Source organism: Lemur catta, chromosome 20, assembly GCF_020740605.2.
Source record: "Lemur catta isolate mLemCat1 chromosome 20, mLemCat1.pri, whole genome shotgun sequence".
Lineage (NCBI taxonomy): Eukaryota > Metazoa > Chordata > Mammalia > Primates > Lemuridae > Lemur > Lemur catta.
In genome coordinates this window covers 29382638-29403064 of record NC_059147.1, presented here as the reverse complement: position 1 = coordinate 29403064, position 20427 = coordinate 29382638, and the positions used below count along the sequence as shown (strand labels likewise).

The 20427-nt window shown below is 46.5% G+C and overlaps 3 protein-coding genes across 16 annotated transcripts in view; 2 read left to right on the top strand and 1 right to left on the bottom strand.

Annotated features, from left to right (window-relative positions):
• The window catches only part of NDRG4 (NDRG family member 4), a 41131-nt gene extending 37256 nt beyond the window's left edge, over positions 1-3875 (top strand). For all 6 annotated transcript variants that reach the window (XM_045533269.1, XM_045533270.1, XM_045533271.1 and 3 more), the window contains one exon: positions 1831-3875. In XM_045533269.1, coding sequence (XP_045389225.1) covers positions 1831-1985 — 155 coding nt within the window. In that variant the 3' untranslated portion in view covers positions 1986-3875. The remainder of the gene's footprint in view (positions 1-1830) is intronic.
• A 963-nt stretch (positions 3876-4838) lies between these two features.
• Positions 4839-8675, top strand: SETD6 (SET domain containing 6, protein lysine methyltransferase). The gene is made up of 9 exons (XM_045533265.1): positions 4839-4932; positions 5165-5254; positions 5331-5475; positions 5553-5694; positions 5825-6019; positions 6147-6267; positions 7021-7201; positions 7368-7510; positions 7694-8675. Exons 1-9 carry the CDS (start codon positions 4906-4908, stop codon positions 7994-7996), a joined length of 1347 nt encoding a protein of 448 aa, XP_045389221.1. The 5' UTR covers positions 4839-4905; the 3' UTR covers positions 7997-8675.
• Positions 8676-8911: 236 nt separating this feature from the next.
• CNOT1 (CCR4-NOT transcription complex subunit 1) overlaps positions 8912-20427 on the bottom strand; it is an 80028-nt gene continuing 68512 nt past the window's right edge. For all 9 annotated transcript variants that reach the window (XM_045533255.1, XM_045533259.1, XM_045533257.1 and 6 more), the window contains 9 exons: positions 19865-20028; positions 19554-19671; positions 18173-18274; positions 16027-16200; positions 14526-14675; positions 13418-13598; positions 11296-11428; positions 10111-10245; positions 8912-9946 (listed from right to left, as the gene is read on the bottom strand). In XM_045533255.1, the coding sequence (XP_045389211.1) occupies positions 9868-9946; positions 10111-10245; positions 11296-11428; positions 13418-13598; positions 14526-14675; positions 16027-16200; positions 18173-18274; positions 19554-19671; positions 19865-20028 (1236 nt within the window). In that variant the 3' untranslated portion in view covers positions 8912-9867. The remainder of the gene's footprint in view (positions 9947-10110; positions 10246-11295; positions 11429-13417; positions 13599-14525; positions 14676-16026; positions 16201-18172; positions 18275-19553; positions 19672-19864; positions 20029-20427) is intronic.

The following is a 20427-nucleotide window of genomic DNA, read 5'->3' as shown; positions in this document are numbered from 1 at the left end:
GCTGGGCCACACACCGATGCCACCTGAGTTGTAAGTTGAGCATCCCAAGCTGTGCCCAGCTCTCCTGTGCCCTTGGGGAGGCTTTGGGGCACCGTTCTGATGGCAGTGCTGGGGCTACTGGGGGGTCCAGGGCCTGGGGCCTGCCAGGGAAGCCCAAAGGTGAGTCACACACACCACCCACCCCCTGCCGGGCCAGGGTCACCGCTGGGCCCACACACCTGAGAAGGCCCTTTGCCGCAAGTGACAGATGTACCCAGGGGCATCACAGGAGTGGACCTGGAGTCTGGGGACCAGGGAAGACAGGTGGGACCACCTGGGTGTTAGAGCTGAAGGCAGCCGAGCCTGGGGTGGCACATCGGCAGACCCTGAGCCCCAGTGGGCTCCACACCCACCCACACACGCAGAGCACCCTGCTGGCTCAACCCCTCTCCCCTTTTCCCCTGACACACACCTACCTGCCGGCCCAGCTCCCCCGCTGCCAGGGAGCAAACCTCTCCCTGAGTTTGTCTTTTCCCCCCTGGAGACTTCAGCCGCTGGAGCTGGTACCTCCAGGACGACAGGAGGGGCGGGCAGGGGGAAGGCTGGGAGCCCACCCAGGAGTAGAATCCCCGCCAGCCCCATGGAGGAGGAGGGCAGAGAGGCCCAGGCCAGCAGAGAGGCAGAGCTGCAGCGCCAAGGCCGGGCCCTGGCGCGGGGTGAACGATTGTGAGGTGACCGCATGGGCACTGCCCGTCGGGTGCTGGACGTGTGCACGGGGGACTCAGGAGAAATGTCACCGCACAGCCCGAGAGTGGGGAGGGACGTGTGGGCCTCCCCCGTTCCACACGTGGGGAGACTGAGGCCCGGCAGATGGTGAGGGCTGGCCTTAGGCTGTGCGCACAGTCTAGGCTGGAGAAGGGGGGTGAGGAGCACCCCCACCTGCCGTCAGGGCTCCCTCGGGCCAGGCGGAGGCCGCTCCTGGGCGGTGGGGGGGCAGGTGTGGGCTCTCTGAGGCTCTGGCCCTGCCGCAGCCCTCTCTGTGCCTGTCCTTTTGTCTCCTCTCTGGCCTGTCGTCATGCCCCGGCCTCCCCGGCTCTGTCTTCTCTCTTAGTTGCGTACTTGAAGGACCGAAGGCTGAGTGGAGGCGCAGGTAGCCCCGGGCCCTCCCCCCTGCATGGCCCCAGCCTCCCCTCCGCGCCTTCCTCCGTGCAGCGCTGCAGCCAGGCCGCATCTTGCTGTGGTTTGGAGCCTTCCTGTGTCCTAGTAGCTCAAAATCCCCAAAGACTCTTGCTCTCCGCAGATCCTGGCCTCCCGGTTGGCTGGGTTGTGGAGCAGTCTCGCTTCTAGGTTGCCGCGGGCTGCGTGGCCTCCAGGGCTCTGGGGGCTGGAACCAGAGCCTCCTGGGGGTGGAGCCCAGGCCCGGCTGGTGGCCGGCAGCGTTCAGGAGGGTAGCTTTCTCCCCGCAAGTCTCCCTTGTGCAAGCCTGAGTTTAGGGCAGCGAGGCCACCACCATCTGTCGTCCGTCACAGAAGCAACCCTACTTCCCCACCCGGTCCTCCTCTCCAGGGAGGCACAGTTGGGAATCCAGCACATCCCTATTCCAGCTCAGGCGGGTCTGGTCGGCTGTCGAGAGAGGGCCCTGCTGGCCGCAGCCCCTGGGCGCACCCGCTGTCGCTGGCACTGCATGCCCCAGGCCAGACAGGGCCATCCCTGGCACCCTGGCTTGGGCGGGGCCTCTCTGTGCCCTTGGAAGAATGGTTCGCTGGCCGCTTTGCTTGCATTATCCTCCTCCCGCCAGCAGGTGCCTGGCCCTGCCCGCTGGTCCTCACCCTGTCCCGTCTCTGTCCACAGTGCCCTCGGCCAGCATGACCCGGCTGGCGCGCTCCCGCACCGCGTCCCTCACCAGCGCCAGCTCGGTGGATGGCGGCCGCCCGCAGGCCTGCACCCACTCGGACAGCAGCGAGGGGCTGGGCCAAGTCAACCACACCATGGAGGTGTCCTGTTGAAGCCCTTGGTCCCGCCGAAGACACCACCTGCCCGCTTGCATCGAGGTCCCACTGCCATCCTTGCGCCGGCTCATTTTCCCTTTAGTTTATTTTTGTGAGGGCAAAGGGGAGGAAGTGGGGTTGCTTCTCTTTTGTATGAAAAAGTCAGGGGGTCCACCATAGACGCTGCAGCGGAACAGTCTCCGGATGGTCTGAAGGGCTCACCCCCGCCCCCATCGCGGCCTGCCAGCTCGGCTGACCGGGACCCCTCCCGCCCCACTCCCTGCGCGCAGGCAGGCAGGGACAGGGGAGGGTCCGGGATCTTCCTGGGTCGAGGAGCGAGTGTGGGAGGAGCCGCTGGGCAGGCGGGTTTGAGGACGGGAGGGGGCTGAGCGGGTGGGGGCTGGGGGCAGCACAGGCACTGGCGCGGGAGCTCGGAGACAGCAGCGGGGAGCATTGCCAGGCCCGCTTCCCCACCCCTCCCCCAAGCACACCTGTTTCTGTCTTGTAGCACATGTGACAATCATCTGGACAACGGCCACACGGGGGCGCTCCGACCAGGCAGCCATTTTCCTGGTGCTCTCTGGGCCTGGCTGGTGCTGTGGGGCCAGGCAGGCAGGGGCTAAGGGGGTTTCTCTGCCCAGGGAAGACAGAACAGGGAGAACCCTGAGGGCAGGAACCCCCCAGACTGTCCCTTCCAACCCACACACTCTGCCACCTCCTGGCCCTGTCCCATTTCTGAGCCACTTCTCCCTGAGGCAGTAGTCACCTGGTCTTCTGTCTCCACAGTGACCTGACTAGGGGTGAGGGCAAAGGCTGGGATAGCCCGTGTGTGTTGTGTGCACCCCGGAGACCTTCACGGTGACTGCGTTTAGGAGCCGGCAGGGGCAGCTGAGAGATCCTATAGACCCTCTTTTGCCCCCAGGTTTCCCCAGAAGACAAGCCAGTCAGCAGCAGCGTGGTATTTCCAGGCAGAGCGCTGGTCGGGCTGTGCCAGGGTTTGCTGTAGGCATCACTGAGGAAGGGAGTGTAGCTGGAGAGAACCGGTCCCAGGCAGTGAGGCTCCCGCAGCCCCACATCCCCGTCTCGGCCTGCTGCAGTGGGCGTGGGCTGGGGCTTGCTGGGACCTGGGGTGGAGGCTGAAGGTTTCTGACACGAACAAGGGCCAGGCAGAGGAGAAAGGCTCCCCAGACAGCCCAGACCCCTCCTGCCACCTGAAGCCCAAGACTGTGCCGTATACTCCCCCTACCCACCCACCTTTCCCTGTAGAATCTCCAGGCCCAGAAACCAGACCCATTTGTCCTGGAGCCTAAATTGAGGGTCACAAACCCCAAAACAAAGAGGGGAGAGCAATGAAAAACTGAAGGGCTGTGGAGGGGGAGGGTCGTGTGTGTGGGGGTGTTCTGAGGCTGAGGGGACACCTATATCCGTATTTCCTCTGCACACATCATCCCCCTACTATAATCTTAAGCCATTACTAGACTGCTCTAGAGCCTGGTGGAGTGTTAGTCCGTCCCCAGTTCTACTCACTCACGTGCTTCCTCTGAATACTGAATGTGACTTTGTGAAAGCTGGTAGAATTAATCCCTCTTACTGTAGATAGTACTGAGGATCTTGGAATTTTTTTTTCTTGCTGTGTTTCCAGATGAGATAGCTATAAATATCTATACATTATATATATGTATATTGGGTCCTCCTGCGTGTGGTTTTCCATCAGAGGTTGTCTCTTTGGGTCAAGGTGAACTTTTAATGGAGTTTATTATTTTCCTCTCTGTACAAAGTGAAGAGCCTAATTTTGTGTATTCTGGTGGCTGTCATGAGACTTTGAGATGACAAAATGTAAAACAAAAATCCTTGTCAATGTAGAAAGAGTTAACTGTGCCGAAAAACTAATAAAGAACCTAAGAGGAACGCAGTGTGGTGCGGCCGTGCCCATCGTGGGAAGCTTTGGAATACACATTAAGACGGAGGCTGCTGGTGCTTCCTGGGTTTCAGTGGGGTTGAGGGTGCCAGGTGAGGCCAAGGAACTGTCTCCACTCATCTATTTCCAGTGCTGGTCACAAACATTATTTTAACAATCCTTGCATGAATTCTGTAGGGTAAGTATTAACCTCAGTTTCACAGCTGAAGAAACAGTTTCAGGATAAAGGCCCTAACAAGAGGCCAAGCTGAGAGATGAACTCCGGCATTGCTTGGCTTCAAAACCCACCCCTGTAACCTCTATATTCGCTGCCCCGCTTTCTTATATAATAAGCATGCTCCTTCCCCATGTTCAACCACCATTTGTTTCAGTTTATTCATTTACCCAACAGATACTGAGTCCCTGCTATGTCAGATAATAAATAAAAACAAAACCCGCCACGTGCTATGCAGTAGATGAAAAACGGGGATGTACTAGCAAATGAGGGCGGAAGAAGGTCTTTTCTAGATCTGGAAGCCCTCGGGGCCATGCCACTCCAAAACACACACAAACACACACGCTAACTGCTTAACTGAACAAATAACAATAAAGCGGTTCCATGACCATCGGTAACAAGGGGTCGAGATCAGGAAGGCCGCTGGCCGCCCAGATGGGTGCACTCACCACCGGCCAGCCGCTAGACCCTCGGCCTCCCATCCAGAAGCCGTATTTTATTCTTGCACCCATAGCTGTCGGGGACAGACCGAAGGGGAGGGCTGAACCTGGTCAGAACCCGGCTCCAGGAGGCGCGAGACCCCGCCGTCCTGCACTGGGACCCGCGAGTGCGGGGGAGACACCAGCTCGAGGATGTTTTCAGTAGGAGGACTCCCACCTGACGCGCATCTCGGCTCCTGGACCGGCACCACGTGGCTCCGGAGCCGGGGCGGGGCCCGCCAGAGTCCCGCCCCCCCGGAGGCGGAGCCAGCGGCGCCGGAAGTGTCCGCGCGGCCCGCGGCCCGGCAGGGCGTGCGCGCTCAGACCATGGCTACCCAGGCGAAGCGGCCGCGGGTGAGTGGCAGGCGGCCGGCGCGGGGCTCACCCTTTTCCCGGACGCCTCGCCCCTAACCCCCGAGTGTCGTCCCGCGTGCGCCCCCTCCGGTCCTTCCTGCGGGTCCCGCGTCCCTCTCCGCGCGTCCCCTCCCCCACCCAGAGCCCTTCCTCCGCGCGCATGCGCCGCCATGTCCTCCCGCCCCGCGGGCTCTCCGGGGCGGAGCCTGGTCGCTACGCTCCTTCGTTTCAGGTGGCGGGGCCCGGGGGCGGCGGTGACGCGGACCCGGTGGCAGGCTTTCTGAGCTGGTGCCGGCGGGTGGGGCTGGAGCTGAGTCCCAAGGTGAGTGAGGGGCATGGGCGGGCGGAGGCGGCGGGGCGGGGACGCTGGGCTGCTCTGACCAGCCCCTCCTGCTCAGGTGGCGGTAAGCCGGCACGGCACGGTGGCCGGCTACGGCATGGTGGCCCGGGAGAGCGTGCAGCCCGGGGAGCTGCTGTTCGAGGTGCCGCGGGCTGCGCTCCTGTCGCAGCACACCTGCTCGATCGGCGGGCTGCTGGAGCGAGGTGGGCACGCCGGCGGACGGGGCGGTGAGGCGGGCTGGTGGGACCGCGCCGGGCTCTCACTCCCGTGTCTCTCTCAGAGCGAGGCGCGCTGCAGAGCCAGTCAGGCTGGGTGCCGCTTCTGCTGGCGCTGCTGCACGAGCTGCAGGCCCCAGCCTCACCCTGGAGACCCTATTTTGCGCTGTGGCCCGAGCTGGGCCGCTTGGAGCACCCTATGTTCTGGTGAGAGCCGTGGAAGGGGTTGAGGAGCGCCTGCACCGTAGCCTGCTCCAACCACCCTGCCCTGGGGACAGAGCCCACAAGCACCGGTCCCAGTAGGGTGAGGGGAACTGGGTGGGGGGTGTCCCTGCAGGCCAGAGGAGGAGCGCCGGCGCTTGCTGCAGGGCACAGGCGTACCCGAGGCCGTGGAGAAGGATTTGGCCAACATCCGCAGCGAGTACTACTCCATCGTGCTGCCCTTCATGGAAGCCCACCCTGGTCTCTTCAGCCCCCGGGTTCGCTCCCTAGAGCTCTACCAGCAGCTCGTGGCCCTTGTAATGGCCTATAGGTCAGTGAGTAGAGCCATGGAGCCTTTTCTTTAGAACCCTATTGAGGGACAAGAGGGGAAGAACAGTGAAATCCACCCCCGGTTCCTCAGCCAAGACTGGGCCTTAGCCAAGTTCTCTCTATGGCAGCTTTCAGGAACCACTGGAGGAAGAGGAGGATGAAAAGGAGCCAAACTCCCCTTTGATGGTGCCTGCTGCAGACATATTAAACCACTTAGCCAATCACAATGCCAATCTAGAATACTCTGCAGTGAGTGGATCCCACCCAGTTCTTATTCTTACATGCACTGACTGAGCATTTGATTCAAACCTGGTCATTAGGCTCCATTCTACTAATGCCAAAAATCTGAGGTCAGTCAGCTCCTCCTGTATGTACTTCATACTATAGCAAAATCGTTTGAGCACAAAACATTTTAACAAAGTTGTGGTAGTTAACCCTGCTAAACTATACTACCATTATTGATTTGGTGCTAGACACTGGGTGGTCTACATAGTCGTGTACACCCCCCTGCCCCCCCCCCCCCCGCCCCGTGTAGTGAGCCCAGACTGTGTGCAGGCCCTGTGGGGAGCAGCCTAGACCAGCTGTAGTCTCAGGGATGGGGGGGACGGCTGTGGGGAGGGTGTTCACAGGTCTAAGATGACGCCAGGGCTGTGTTCATAATATTAAAAGTTAGTAAATATGGCTATTTCCTAAACTTTGCCTCCATTTACCTTTCCTACTTTGATCTGGGTTTAATTTCATTTTTAAAAGCTAGGAAGTTTTTAAGTACTGAAGACAACTGCACAGATTGACCTAATAAAACAGGAAGCTGACCTTTTGTCGGCCTCCCCCCCTTTTATTCTACAGTACAGAGTCTAATCAGAACTAAAAGGTAGACCGTTGGTAAATACATCATCAGTCCTATGGCTGAACCACCTGCTGGAGGCTCTTCCTAAGAGGGAAATAATCTTTATGGGACTGGCCTGGGAAAGGCATGGCCCCAGCTTCTCCCTTTTACCCCAGAATTATCTTCGGATGGTGGCCACTCAGCCCATTCCTAAAGGCCATGAGATTTTCAACACTTATGGGCAAATGGCTAATTGGCAACTGATTCATATGTATGGCTTTGTCGAACCATATCCTGGCAACACAGATGACACAGCTGACATTCAGATGGTGACAGTTCGAGAGGCAGCATTACAGGGTGAGTTTCATTAACTTGATCTTTGACATGCAGGCTGTATCTATACCTGCCACAGGTTACAATAATTTTGTTGAATAGCAGTTGACTTGTTTTATAGACTAGGTAGTAGACCAAGGGAGAAATGAGCCCTTGGGCGTACTTAGACATTCACACTATTTATCTACAGGTACAAAAGGTGAAGCTGAAAGGCTCCTGCTGTATGAGCGCTGGGATTTGTTATGCAAACTGGAGATGGTAGGAGAAGAGGGAGCCTTTGTGATTGGGCGGGAGGAGGTGCTGACGGAAGAGGAGCTGACCACCACACTAAAGGTAAAGAGCCTAACAGTGGCCATTTAATGCTGATAAACAGTTTCAGTGTTTGGAGCAAAAGAGCTAGAAGATGAGAGAGGAACGGTGGCATGTTGGGAGAGAACACTTAATAAATACTAAGATAGATTGGGTCTCTTCTAAAACAAGTATATCCTAATCAAAGGGCCCCATGGTTGCTTCTAGGTTCTGTGCATGCCTGCTGAGGAGTTCAGAGCGTTTAAAGACCAGGATGGATGGAGAGATGAAAGGGCAGAGCACAGCCTGAGAATCACAAGCATCCCCAAGCTCAGAGCATCATGGAGACGGCTTCTTCGAGACAGTGTGCTATTAACCCTGCAAACCTATGCCACAGACTTAAAAACTGAGCAAGATTTACTCAGTAATAAGGAGGTCTATGCCAGACTCAGCTGGAGAGAACAGCAGGCCTTACAGCTTCGCTATGGTCAGAAGATGATCTTACATCAGTTGTTGGAGCTGACAAGTTAGCAGGTTCCCTGTTGCCTATAGGAACAGCAATAAGAACTTATTCTAAATTGATATTCATTGATGCTTGAAAAGGAGGAAAATTTGGATCTTTTGCTTTTCTTATTAAATACTAAAAGGAAAGTAGCAAAGGTGTTATGGTAAGATTAACTGAGGTAAGTGTGATGTGTTGGGCACAGCAGACTTGGGGATCACTGCTAGTTGTTACCTGATGTTTTATAGCTGTTTTCAGTTCTAACCAATGCCAGCAGAAATCGGGTGGTAATAGGTCTTACTGTGTTCTAGCATTTAATAACGTGGACTTTGCAAGTACACCTGGTTCAAATCTGGGTCTATTTTTAAGAAGGTCCCTTAACCTTTAAAGACCATTAGAGGGTTTAATATAATAAGCTGTGTAACTGGCACTCAGAGTGGTTGCTTTAATTCCACCTTCAGTTACGTAATCAGCAGTCTGTTTCGGGTCTTGAGGGGCAAGTTGTGCCATGTAGAGCAAAGACATTCAAAACCCCATTCACGTAGGACTTAAGCTATCCAATTTTGTCCTCTCTGGCCCTAAAACTTGACACTGATTAAAAGGTGAATGTTAGGATAAATTTTATATACCTACTCATTTTCTTTGATATTTTTAAAAGTAGCTGAGGGTAAAGGCTATTAAACCTGGGTGTTTTGTAATTCAGTGTAATCAGAAACCTGCTCCATCCAGCCTTTTTCTCCACTGTGGGAAATAGGAAGAAAAACACCACATAAAAATTTCCTTGCTTGTCTGAACACATGCGAGCTTAGTACGAGGAAAGATCATCATTCAGCACGAAGTTGGTGTTCCCTAAAGGCCCTGGGCTCTGCAGGGTTGGGCTGTCCTGTCTCTTCCTCACCACCAGCACTGGCTGCTGCTCCTGAGAAAGGCACAGCGGACTCACATGCATGTCATGACTTTAATGTTTAACTACAGTATGCATACACATACAAGAAGTAGGGGAACTGAAGCCCGGGAAAGGCTACGAAATACAACACAGGGACCAATACATCTACAAAACATTCAAAATCCTTAGAAGGGGGGCTGTATTGGTCCTTTTGACTTTATTGTTGTCATTCAGCTTAGCCTGTATGGCCATTCAGTGGGGTAATAAGGGCGATTCGTAAGTATTAGGAAGGGAGCATTATTGGGCCTGGTCTTGTTTCCTCTTATAAAAAGAGTAGACCCCGTATCTCACGGAGCCCAAATGTATGGTCTGCAGCAGAAAGAGGAGCTGCTCCAACTGTTGCTTTCCCTGCAGGCAGCTTTAGAATGAGTTTGAGGAGAGGCAAAACAAAACCCTAAGGGATCCCACTTGTGAGCCTTTCCCATGTTCCCTGGCATATCAAATGCTAGCATATCCATGTTTTTAATAACTTAGTGATTGCCAAGGGCCCCTGTCCACATTAAAAAAATAAGTTACATGATATTTAAACTGGTTTTTGCTATTCTTTGGGACACCAGGAATGTCAGAAGCATGGGACCTATGCCCTCAGACAAGTGCATGGTGCTGCTTCTTGATTACAAGGTACCAGTTTATGTACTTGCTTTGGACACAAGTTTGCAAAAACCCAAGAAGGTCCACACAAAGGTTTTTCTCTTTCATATATTTACACAAGTTCAAAATGATATTCACAGCATCTTCTAAATTTTGGCCAATAGTCAAAAAAAAAAATGCATTTAAACTTTGGAACGTGCCCACATAGACAGGAGGCTGGCCCCAACAGTAGTTGGAGCAGGTACCCAAGAACCAAAGGGCTGGGAAAGTCAGGAAGAGCTGAAAGGATTCTTCAGTCAGTTTATGAACTTGATGCAGGGGGACCTCCAGACTGACACGTTTACAACAGAGATGTGGTTCCATCTAACTGGCACCTGTCCCTTCCATTACTTGCTGAGCCTGCTTCTGTCCCATGCAGCACTGTGCAACCGACTGGAATAACCTGAAGAAAGAAAAGTTACAAATTTATCTGGAAAAAAAGTTTAGCCTCACCAGTATCTTATATATCATTTGCTTTAGCTACTAATCACCCACACAAGCTGCAACCATGGTTTTTTTTTTATCCTTTCCTCATTTCTAGACAATTAAAAAGTGCTTGTAACTCACTTTTCGATTTCTGGGGCACAGTGTACAAACTCGTGGTTCCAGAACTTAAACGCTGGATTTTTAATCAGCTCAATAAAGGTAATAAGAAGACCCCAAGGATGTGGCCTATTTACAATCAACCGTTCCAAGAGAACCCTGGAAGAGGGGACAAAGGGTTAATGCACAAGGAAAAATACAAATTCATGAGTGTTCCTCCATTCCCTTTTTTCTAACCCTTCGCCCTGGTTATTAAACCACATGCAAAGCTTTTACCAGTAGTTAAGACTGGATTCTGGGTGGAATACCTTGTTCTTTTATTTAGATGCTGTTATCCTTGCTTTACTACTATCTGAGCTGTTCAGAATTAGTGGTATGAGGAAGCCACCCACATAAAGCCCGTAGAATGTGGCACACAAAATAATCACTTCAAGAATGAAGACTCAGTGAAAGTGAGAAAATAATTCTAAAACTACTACTGCATGTGTAAATTGGTAAAATTTTGCTGAATGGCAGTAAGTATTAGCTTAAATAGTCATATACTTTCACTTACCAATTGTACTTATAAATTTACCCTCAGGAAATTAGCACAAGAACAAAGATTAAATAGAAGGTTTACTTCAGCTTTATATATAAAATCATAAACAAAATGGATGATATTAACCTAACCATCCAATAAAATACTAGTTAAATTTTAATATATGAAACCTAAGGAGTACCATATTTCGCACCATAGGTACTAGTCTCAGGTAAATGGAAAGTTTAAAAAGTCCCACCCAATTTTTAAAGTATATCTGTGTATGTCTGTCACTGGAATCTACCTATCTCCCAACCTCTCCAATGTTATGTACAGTCTAAGCAACCCGCAACAGATTGCCTTCTGCAAGGAGCGTGCACATATGATCTTGTTTTCCTGCTTAAAGTCTTTTAACACAGAGGTAGTGAGGAATGTCCCGGATCTTTAACATAGTCTATAATGGGCCTACATGATTCGGGACTAGTTAAAAATGCTCCCACAGCTGCCAGCACCTCAGAGAACCTCCTGAGGTATAAACTACTTTTCATTTCAGCAATGAGTAATGTGTAATCTTCTACTAGGAGGCCATCCATTTTTTTCACAACACATTTAATATATTATTGACAAGTAAAACATGTTCACTGAACATAATGTATAGAAAACACCCCCAACATACAAAGTGAAGTGGTTACCTTGTGATCTGTTCCTGGATAGCTTCAGTGTTGGCCTCTGCAAAAAGGTACAGCATGGTGCAGCTGAAGTAGTGAGTGTGGCTATTTGGGTACCGCAGCTGGTTTGCAATTGCATTCAAGAAGAGGTATCGACCTAAAAATTAAGACACCTCTGCTTAATGAGTACTTGCTCTGAAAGGCTAACGTGGTAAAGACACATAGTTCTGCCTGGCTAGGGTTTGGGTTTCTGATGGAGGCTTTCAAATCTTTGGTTTAAACCCAAAGTCCTCAGCACCCAAAGGAGCTTTCATTTCTGTGGGTTTTATTTCAACATTCTCCGCATTAAAAATTAAGATGTTAGCTGGTACTGAAAAAAATAAAATCTTTAAAATTTTTTTTAGAAAAATTAAGTTTTTTTCCCCCCAGTCTCTCATGCTATCGCCCCAGCTAGACTGCAGTGCAGTCATCATAGCTCATTGCAACCTCAAACTCCTGGGCCCACCCTCCTGGGTAGCTGGGACTACAGGTGCCACCCGCCCAGCTAATTTTCCTATTTTTTTGTAGAGACGATGTTTTGTTCTTGTGCAGGCTGGTCTCAAACTCCTGACCTCAAGTGATCCTCCCACCTTGGCCTCCCAGAATGTTAGGATTAAAGGTGTGAACCACCATGTCCAACCTATTAATTCATTTTTTAAAACAGACCTACTATATGTTAATATAAATACTACTAAAAAATACTTTATAAAACAACTTAGGGAAGAGGGTTGTCACTAAATTTTTTTTATATTTTGCAGATCTCTTTAATGTTCTGCTTTTACATTCAATCTGTTGCAGTATATTACATGTAGCCTCTGGAAAATTCCATTGTACACGTGGCAGAATGAGAACAAAAATAAAAAGTTGTCTTACGCTGAAAATAGTTTTGACCTTGAAGCTCCCCGAAAAGGGTCCTGAGGACACTCTTAAGGATTCCCAGTCCACACTTGGGGAACTACACTATCTTAGAATAAACATCTATTATCTTAACTGGGTTGGTTGTCTGCCTCTGCTTGACTACTCATGTTTGTAAGGCTATCACAGTGACCCTTAACATTTCCCTAAAGGCTGTCCTCTTAGAGCTCAGCTCTGGAGGTAATGGTATTCTGTTTTGTTAAATCTTGATTTTAAGCTGTCTCAAATCCCTTCTACATATAAGCATACAATATATACTCAAGATGAGTTAGCCTCTCAAGAATCCATAGCAAAAATAGCTGTCCTTCTGAATTATGTGTGCTAAAATGAGGACTGTACAGCTAGCTAACACCTAATTGGAGTCTCTATCATAAGAATGAATACAAAGGACAAAAAGAAATGTCGCTCAACCAGGAAATCTGCAACCTGCAATAGGAGTTACACTGTGAACTTTTCATTAATCTTTATACACCTAACATTTAAGAGGCTGCCTGGCAAACAAGCACCAATAAATGCACGTAAAAGGCAGGCTAACAAAACAACGTAACATAGGTGTAAAGAGACTACTAAAAGAAATGTTTTTTTTCACACTAAAATACTATAGTCATGGCCAGGCATGGTGGCTCACGAGCACTCTGGGAGGCCAAGGCAGGCGGATGGTTTGAACTCAGGAATTCAAGACCAGCCTGAGAAAGAGCCAGACCCCATCTCTACTAAAAATAGAAAGAAATTAGCTAGACAACTAAAAATATATAGAAACAATTAGCCGGGCACAGTGGCAGATGCCTGTAGTCCCAGCTACTCAGGAGGCTGAGGCAAGAGGATCGCTTGAGCCCAGGAGTTTGAGGTTGCTGTGAGCTGGACTGACGCTATGGCACTCTAGCCGAGACAACAGAGTGAGACTTGTCTCAAAAAACAACAACAACAAAAAAAAACTATAGTCATACAAACCAAAATACTACCTGATATAGGAGGGTTCTGCATAATTCTTTCCTTCATGCTTTTCTATATTTTCTACATTGAACAGATAATGTCCAATGAAAGATAAAATAACCAGCCAGACCTATAAATATATTGACAGAACATTCTCTGTTGTGGCTAAAGCACACAATATATTTTTGTGATGAGACTACGGTTTAAAAACAAAAAAAGGCAGAAAACTATACTCTGAGAACTGGCAGGTTTGACTCACCCTCAGTGTCCAAGTCCACAGCCAGGTTCTGGAAGATATCCATGTGTGCTGAATGGGTGATGGTGCTCATTGAAGGTGTGCTGCCCTTGTTGTGGATGTGCGCAATGGCCTGAGTTCCTACATAGAGCACCAATGCATTGATGAGCTGGAGGTTGTAGCGATTGCCAGGCTCATTGGATACCTTAAATGAACAAAACAGAAAGCTCCTTATACATACGCCCACAGAGGACTGATTCTAGCACCAGTATTTCTAAACCCTTACACCTTCATAGAAAGGCTGAACTGTTCTCAACATTCACTGTGATTTTAATAAATGCAGGCACTTACTTGAGTTTGTGAGGTTATTTAATAAATACACAGCTGCCCGAGGGTGGTTGTTATCAACAAGAGAAACATGATTTACCTCAGTAAGCCAAAGCTGTCATCACTATGCTCATGGCATAGCTAAAGATTTGGAGAGGAAGAAAGTTGTGGTTGCAGGGTATGAAAAGATTGGAAAGATGATACAACTTCAAGTCATTCAATATAGCAAATTAACACACTGGCTGCCACACTAGAAAGAAAATTTTTTTTCCTTGGGGCCATAGTGTTTTATTACAAAAATAGAATAAAAACTTCTAAAGCAAAATGATCCTTTCAAATTTAAGGAAAATTTGTTATTTTTGTTTTCTGTGCATGAGTTATATGCAACTAGAAAAATAGTTCAAGCAGTTCCCAGGTAAAGAGACATGTGAGTTACATATGCTTCACAAAGCCCTGGGCTCAAAACTAGCATGAGTTAAATACAACTCACATTGGCAGTTAAAGTGTTAAACAAGAATACATTTATTTAGAAAAATCTGAGAGTGCAATTAGGGAGTAACTGTTACCGGTCCAACAGTCCATTGCCTAGTTGCCTCATCCAAAGGTACAGCATTGTGTGCCTGATAAAATGAACTAGTAAAATATAAAGATCCAGTTCAGCTCACTCAACTGATAGAAATAACAATGTGTTTTTAAATCTTTAAATCAGGTTGAAAACACTTCCCAAACATACTGGACTGTGCATAGAAAGTGCTTTCTATTTCTATGGAAGACACAGCTAAATTTAAGCCAAACCCAATGTTACCTGCAAGTTGCTGCGCAGATCAGACAGAAAAGTGACTGGCGATCGAGTTTTAAGATAGGAATCCAAATCCTTTTTGAACTGAGGTGGCATCACTCCAGTGAAATTGGTGAGTATCCGGGGTGCGATGTTAATTTCACTCAACATGTCCACCTGCCACAGACAAATTCAACAATCACAATTTGTAGGACTTGAAAGCAAATTATATCTATGCTGAAAAGTGGTAGGATTGTTTTCCTAAAATTATTTACACGATAAATGTCTTGAAGAGTAGAGCTGCCACTTTCTTAATTTAACCAGTCTTTCTTTAATAAGAATATTTATAAAAAATGATAAGAATTTCTCATTTTATAATGTATTTCCTTTGTTAGGGCAACACAGGTACCTTTTGTGGAGAGGTCTGATTTGCACCATTAACAGATCTGTCCTGAACTTGTATTTCAAAATACGTGTTCAGAACGAGCTTCCTCACTCACCAACCGCCTTTGAAAATCAGCCTCAGCAGAACAAGATAACATGATACTTAGTACTTTTTTAAAAATGCATGTGAAAAAAGATTAGAGAATACATAAAAACTATAGTAAAATGCAGTGGTACATGCTTGTAGGCCCAGCTGTTCAGGAGGATGAGGCAGGAGCATTGCTTGAGCCCAAGAGTTTGAGGTTGTAGTGCACCATGCTTGCACATGTGAACAGCTACTGCACTCCAGCTTCGGCAACACAGCAAGACCTCAAACCAAAAAACTATAGTAGCCACGTCAGGGTGGTGTGGTTTGAAGTGGTCCATTCACTACATTTCAACAATTTAAATAACATACAATCAGCCCTCTGCTCAATATCCAAATCCTACCAACCACAGACCAAAAATACTCGGGGGGCGGGGGGGGGGGGTATTTTTTTAACATAGCATAACAACTATTTACATAGCATTTACATTGCATTACATATCATTAAGTAATCTAGAGATATTTCAGTCCTTTCAATTCACATGGCAGTTAATATGTTAAATAAAGTATATGATAAGATATATGTAGGTTATATGCAAGTATCATGCTATTGTACATAAGGAACTTGAGCATCCTAGAATTTTGGCATCTGAGGGAGTCCTGGAACCAATCCCCCGTGAACATCAAGGTACAGGCATGTGTACACACAACACCAGTGAAATATGGGTATTATATTGTTTGTTCTGCAATTCTTTGCCACATGGAGTCCACTCAGCAAATGACTGACCTAACAACTAGTTTGAGGTTTTTATAAATATAGCTGTATTTAATATCAACATCAATCTGAAAAACAGCAACTAGAAAAACACTGTGAACTAATATTAAGCAGCAGCAATAGCAACAATATCATATTCTATCATGCTTAATAAACAAGACTCTTTCCCCTAAACAGTACCCTTACCTAACAAATAACTGTATGTTGGAGAGTAGGAGTTAAACAGCCTGGAAAGGACTGAAATATTAAGATATAACTTTTCCTTGAACTATATGGAACTATACCTTCAGATTAGGAGTGAATGGGTCTGGGAGCCTCATGTTTCTTGGGAAGGCACTCAGGATCAAATTTCTTAACTGGATACAATTAGGTGGGATCACATCACAGAACCCATAATGGTAATCACAAAGGAACTCTGGGAAATCATGCAAAAGAACCAGCAGCACTCTTAAAGTGCCCTATTGTTTAAAAACAAGAAAAACATTTCCATACTAAGAAAAAGGAAGTAACATTTATTATGAGTTCAACTGCAGTTAAAACAAAAAAGCAGAAATCATATTTCAATAACATTTTTTAAAAAGGTTACAGGCTTTAATTAACATTAACAATACCACAGGTGATTTATCAAATATTTCCATCTAGAAATCATGAAAAAGTAGAGACCAGAAGTTTATAGCCTTAAATGAATATGCTAGAAAAGGATGGACAAAAAAAAAAAAAAAAAACACAAAAAACCCAAAAAAAAACTATAAGCAATAGTGTAAAGTCTATCTTTAGAAGCTAAAAAAACAAACAAAAAAAAACCCAAAGTAGAATAAAACACATATCAAAAAACTTTTTTTTTTTTTTTTCAGTTTTTAAACTTTGAAAGGGGCATAGGGAGTAAAGGCCAGAAAGTTAGTTCTTGGAAAAAAATTAATAAAATTGATAACTGCCTAAGAATCAATACTGATAGAAAAGGCACAAAAATTACCAATATCAGGAAATGTAAAAGGAACTATACACTACAGATCCTACAGCCACAAAAAACAGTTTAACAGAATGTTCAACCTTTTTTTTTTTTTTTTTTTTTTTTGAGACAGAGTCTCACTGTGTTGCCCGGGCTAGAGTGAGTGCCGTGGCGTCAGCCTAGCTCACAGCAACCTCAAACTCCTGGGCTTAAGCGATCCTACTGCCTCAGCCTCCCCAGTAGCTGGGACTACAGGCATACGCCACCATGCCCGGCTAATTTCTTTCTGTATATATATATTTTAGTTGGCCAGATAATTTCTTTCTATTTTTTAGTAGAGACGGGGTCTCGCTCTTGCTCAGGCTGGTCTCGAACTCCTGACCTCGAGCAATCCACCCGCCTCGGCCTCCCAGAGTGCTAGGATTACAGGCGTGAGCCACCGCGCCCGGCCTGTTCAACAATTCTTATGCTAATAAAACATATATAGGTAGTACACAGAACACCCAAGCAACCTGAGACAGGCAAAAATTTAAGTCACAACAGCAACTTAATAAAAGTAAAAAAAAAAAAAAAGAAAGAAAGAAAGAAAAAATAATACTTTTGATGACAGTAAATTTTAAAGCTTCTGTTCTTAAAGAGTCACCCCTTCTTTTAAGGGAGTAAAACTGCAAGCTGTGAGATCGATTTGAATATATATTAACAAAGGACATGTAATCCAGAATATATGACGAACTACTTTTTAAGAAAAGAAAAATGCCAACAATCCAATAGAAATATGAGCTACAGAATGGAAGAGGAGTATCACAAATGGGAGCTATCCAAACGGCTGATCTACACATGAAAACCTCATCAAGGAAATGAGCCAGCCTCAGGTCAGCTTCAGGAGTTTGAGATCAGCCTGACCAAGAGCAAGACCCTGTCTCCACAAAAAATAGAAAAATTAACTGGGCATGGTGGTGCACATCTGTAGTCCCAGCTACTCGGGAGGCTGAGGCAGGAAGATCATTTGAGCCCAGGAGTTTGAGGCTGCAGTGAGCTATGATGACACACTGCACTCTAAACCAGGGCAATAATGAGAGACTGTCTCCACCCACTGTGCTCCCATCCCCACCACACACAAAAAAGAAGTCATCAAGGAAATGTACATTAAGTACACAATGAAATCCTACTACACGACTGCCAAAATGAAAGACAATACCAAGTATGGCAAGGATGTGGGAAAAACAGTGACTCCGACATGCTGCCAGAAAGTATAAACTGGTACAAACACTAAAACTGGAATATTCACTAAAGTTGAACATACACACACCCTATGATCTGGGTCCTAGTTATACAAGTGTTTCATTTTTGCACTTTAGTGAATGTACTCATACCTTAAAGGCTTAATTTTTTTAAAAAATACCTGATATGCCTAGCTAAATATGTTTTTTTTTCTTTTTAGTTCTGGAAATTATTTTAATTTATAAATTCAAATTAAGTACCTTGTAGAGGATTTGCATAGGTTTGGTGAGTTCCACATTTCTAAGGAAAGGCGCTAAATACTTGAATAAATCAATCAGTAGCTGTGCATACATAGGCCATCCCTAAAAGAAAGAAAAACACGTGAGTCATAATTACACTCAGTTCTTGCTCTGTCACCAAGAATTGCCCAGGCAATTACACGGTGGCTATCTTTTCCATATAATGTAAGTGCAGAATACAAACGTTAAGTACCTCTACTAAACACTGACTGGCATGAAAACGGACTAAGTATGGAGAAAGTGGGAAATATTTGAATCAAACTGGCTCCAGAGATTTCAGTACATATTGATCCTTGTGCCTATAGCAAAATTAAAAAGGGGAAAGGAGAAAACCCTGAGGAAATTTCAGAGAGAACACAAAACACTCAGCCAGCTGAGACACTGACAACTAGAAGTCTGTTTCCTTAGTTCTTTGTAATTAAGTACTGGGTCTCAACCATTTCTTTTCCCAATTCCAACTCCTGCCAAATAACCTAGTCATGTTTACAACATGAATCCTCTATTTTTAACCAAAGTTGGCCTGCTCAGTGTCCCCTAACCATACCAATTATGTTTAATTCACTCTTACATAATTTTATTCAATATGTTGTGTTCCTTCTTCCTGGAAAGCCCTTGTCCACCAAACAAAACCAAATTCATTTAAGGGTTATGTCACCTTCTTTTTTGCCAAGTTCACTCCAGCCACAGTAGTCACATTTCTTCTAATTTGAAGGACCAAACTCTCTGCAGTACTCATTTGCCATTTAATTGCAAGATGGGAGAAAAACTTCTCATGTTAACTGTGCAGTATTCCCAATTAGACTAAGAACTCTTTAATAGAACTTAATCATAATCCTTCAAAATAAAGTATCCCAGTGGTCGGTCCTCAACCTTAGTGTGAGGCCTTTAGCATTTAGAGTGAGAATGTGTAAAACTAGCAAGCTCCCAAACCCCATTATAGATTCATTCAAGCATCTAAGGTGGCACTCAAGGATTTCAACTTTAAAAACAACAATAAATCCACAAAACTTTGACTAGCATATAAAACAAATCATTCCTGTGAATAAAAAAGCAAAGCATTTATAAAGAAAATGACAAAAAACCTTGAGAGACTAACACAGGAGGCCCACAATAGTTGCAGAAGCAAAACCCTAATCACTCCCTTTTAGACAGAGGCAGTCTAGTATTTAGTTAAACTTCTCTCCATGACTTAGAGTCAACACTAAATAGAAGAATTCCCAACCAAAGTTGAAAGAAGTACAATTACTGTTAATACTAAATGACTAATAAAAATCTATAGGCAGTGCTAATAAGCCCCATGTAGTTATTGTCTTCATCTGTAGGAGATAAACTGCAGCCACACCTTCTGCTGTGGTGTATGTGCCAGCATTCTTGCAATAAATATCCGATGGGAGATGAGTTCAAGCCAGGCATATACAAAGCCAGGAGCTTTGGTAGGCCTCAAGATGTGGAATGTATTGCTGAAAGAAGAAGAACCTTAGTCAGAAGCATACTCTTAACTTAAATATAGTGAACACTTGAGTATAGGCAACATGCAAGTTGTTTTACAAATCAACATGCCTCAAAATCCACAACAGTTATACTCCTAAAATTTTACTACACTAAACCAGCAGTCCTAAACAAGAAATCTATATCAAACACAACAATACTCACCAGAAAGCTGTAAGTGTCTGGAAATTAATGGTTTCCAACACATGTTCGGGTGCATTGAGTTCCAAGAGCAGCATGATAAAAATTCGATGGTAGGGAAGCTGCTGAAATTCACTTTGCCGAACATCATGATCCTGCAGGAGAACTCCCACTACTATACCAAGGACCTGTACAGAACACACAGATTAGACCTTGTAAATCATACAGATAATTCAATTTCAACTCAGGTTTTTTTTTTTTTGTTTGTTTGTTTGGTTTTCTTTTTTGAAATAGAGTCTCACTCTGTTGCCCGGGCTAGAGTGCCGTGGTGTCAACCTAGCTCACAGCAACCTCAAACTCCTGGGCTCAAGTGATCCTCCTGCCTCAGCCTCCTGAATACCTGGGACTACAGGCATGCGCCACCATGCCCAGCTAATTTTTTCTATATATTTTTAGTTGTCCAGCTAATTTCCTTCTATTTTTAGTAGAGATGGGGTCTCGTTCTTGCTCAGGCTGGTCTCGAACTCCTGAGCTCAAACGATCCTCCCCCCTCAGCCTCCCAGAGTGCTAGGATTACAGGCATGAGC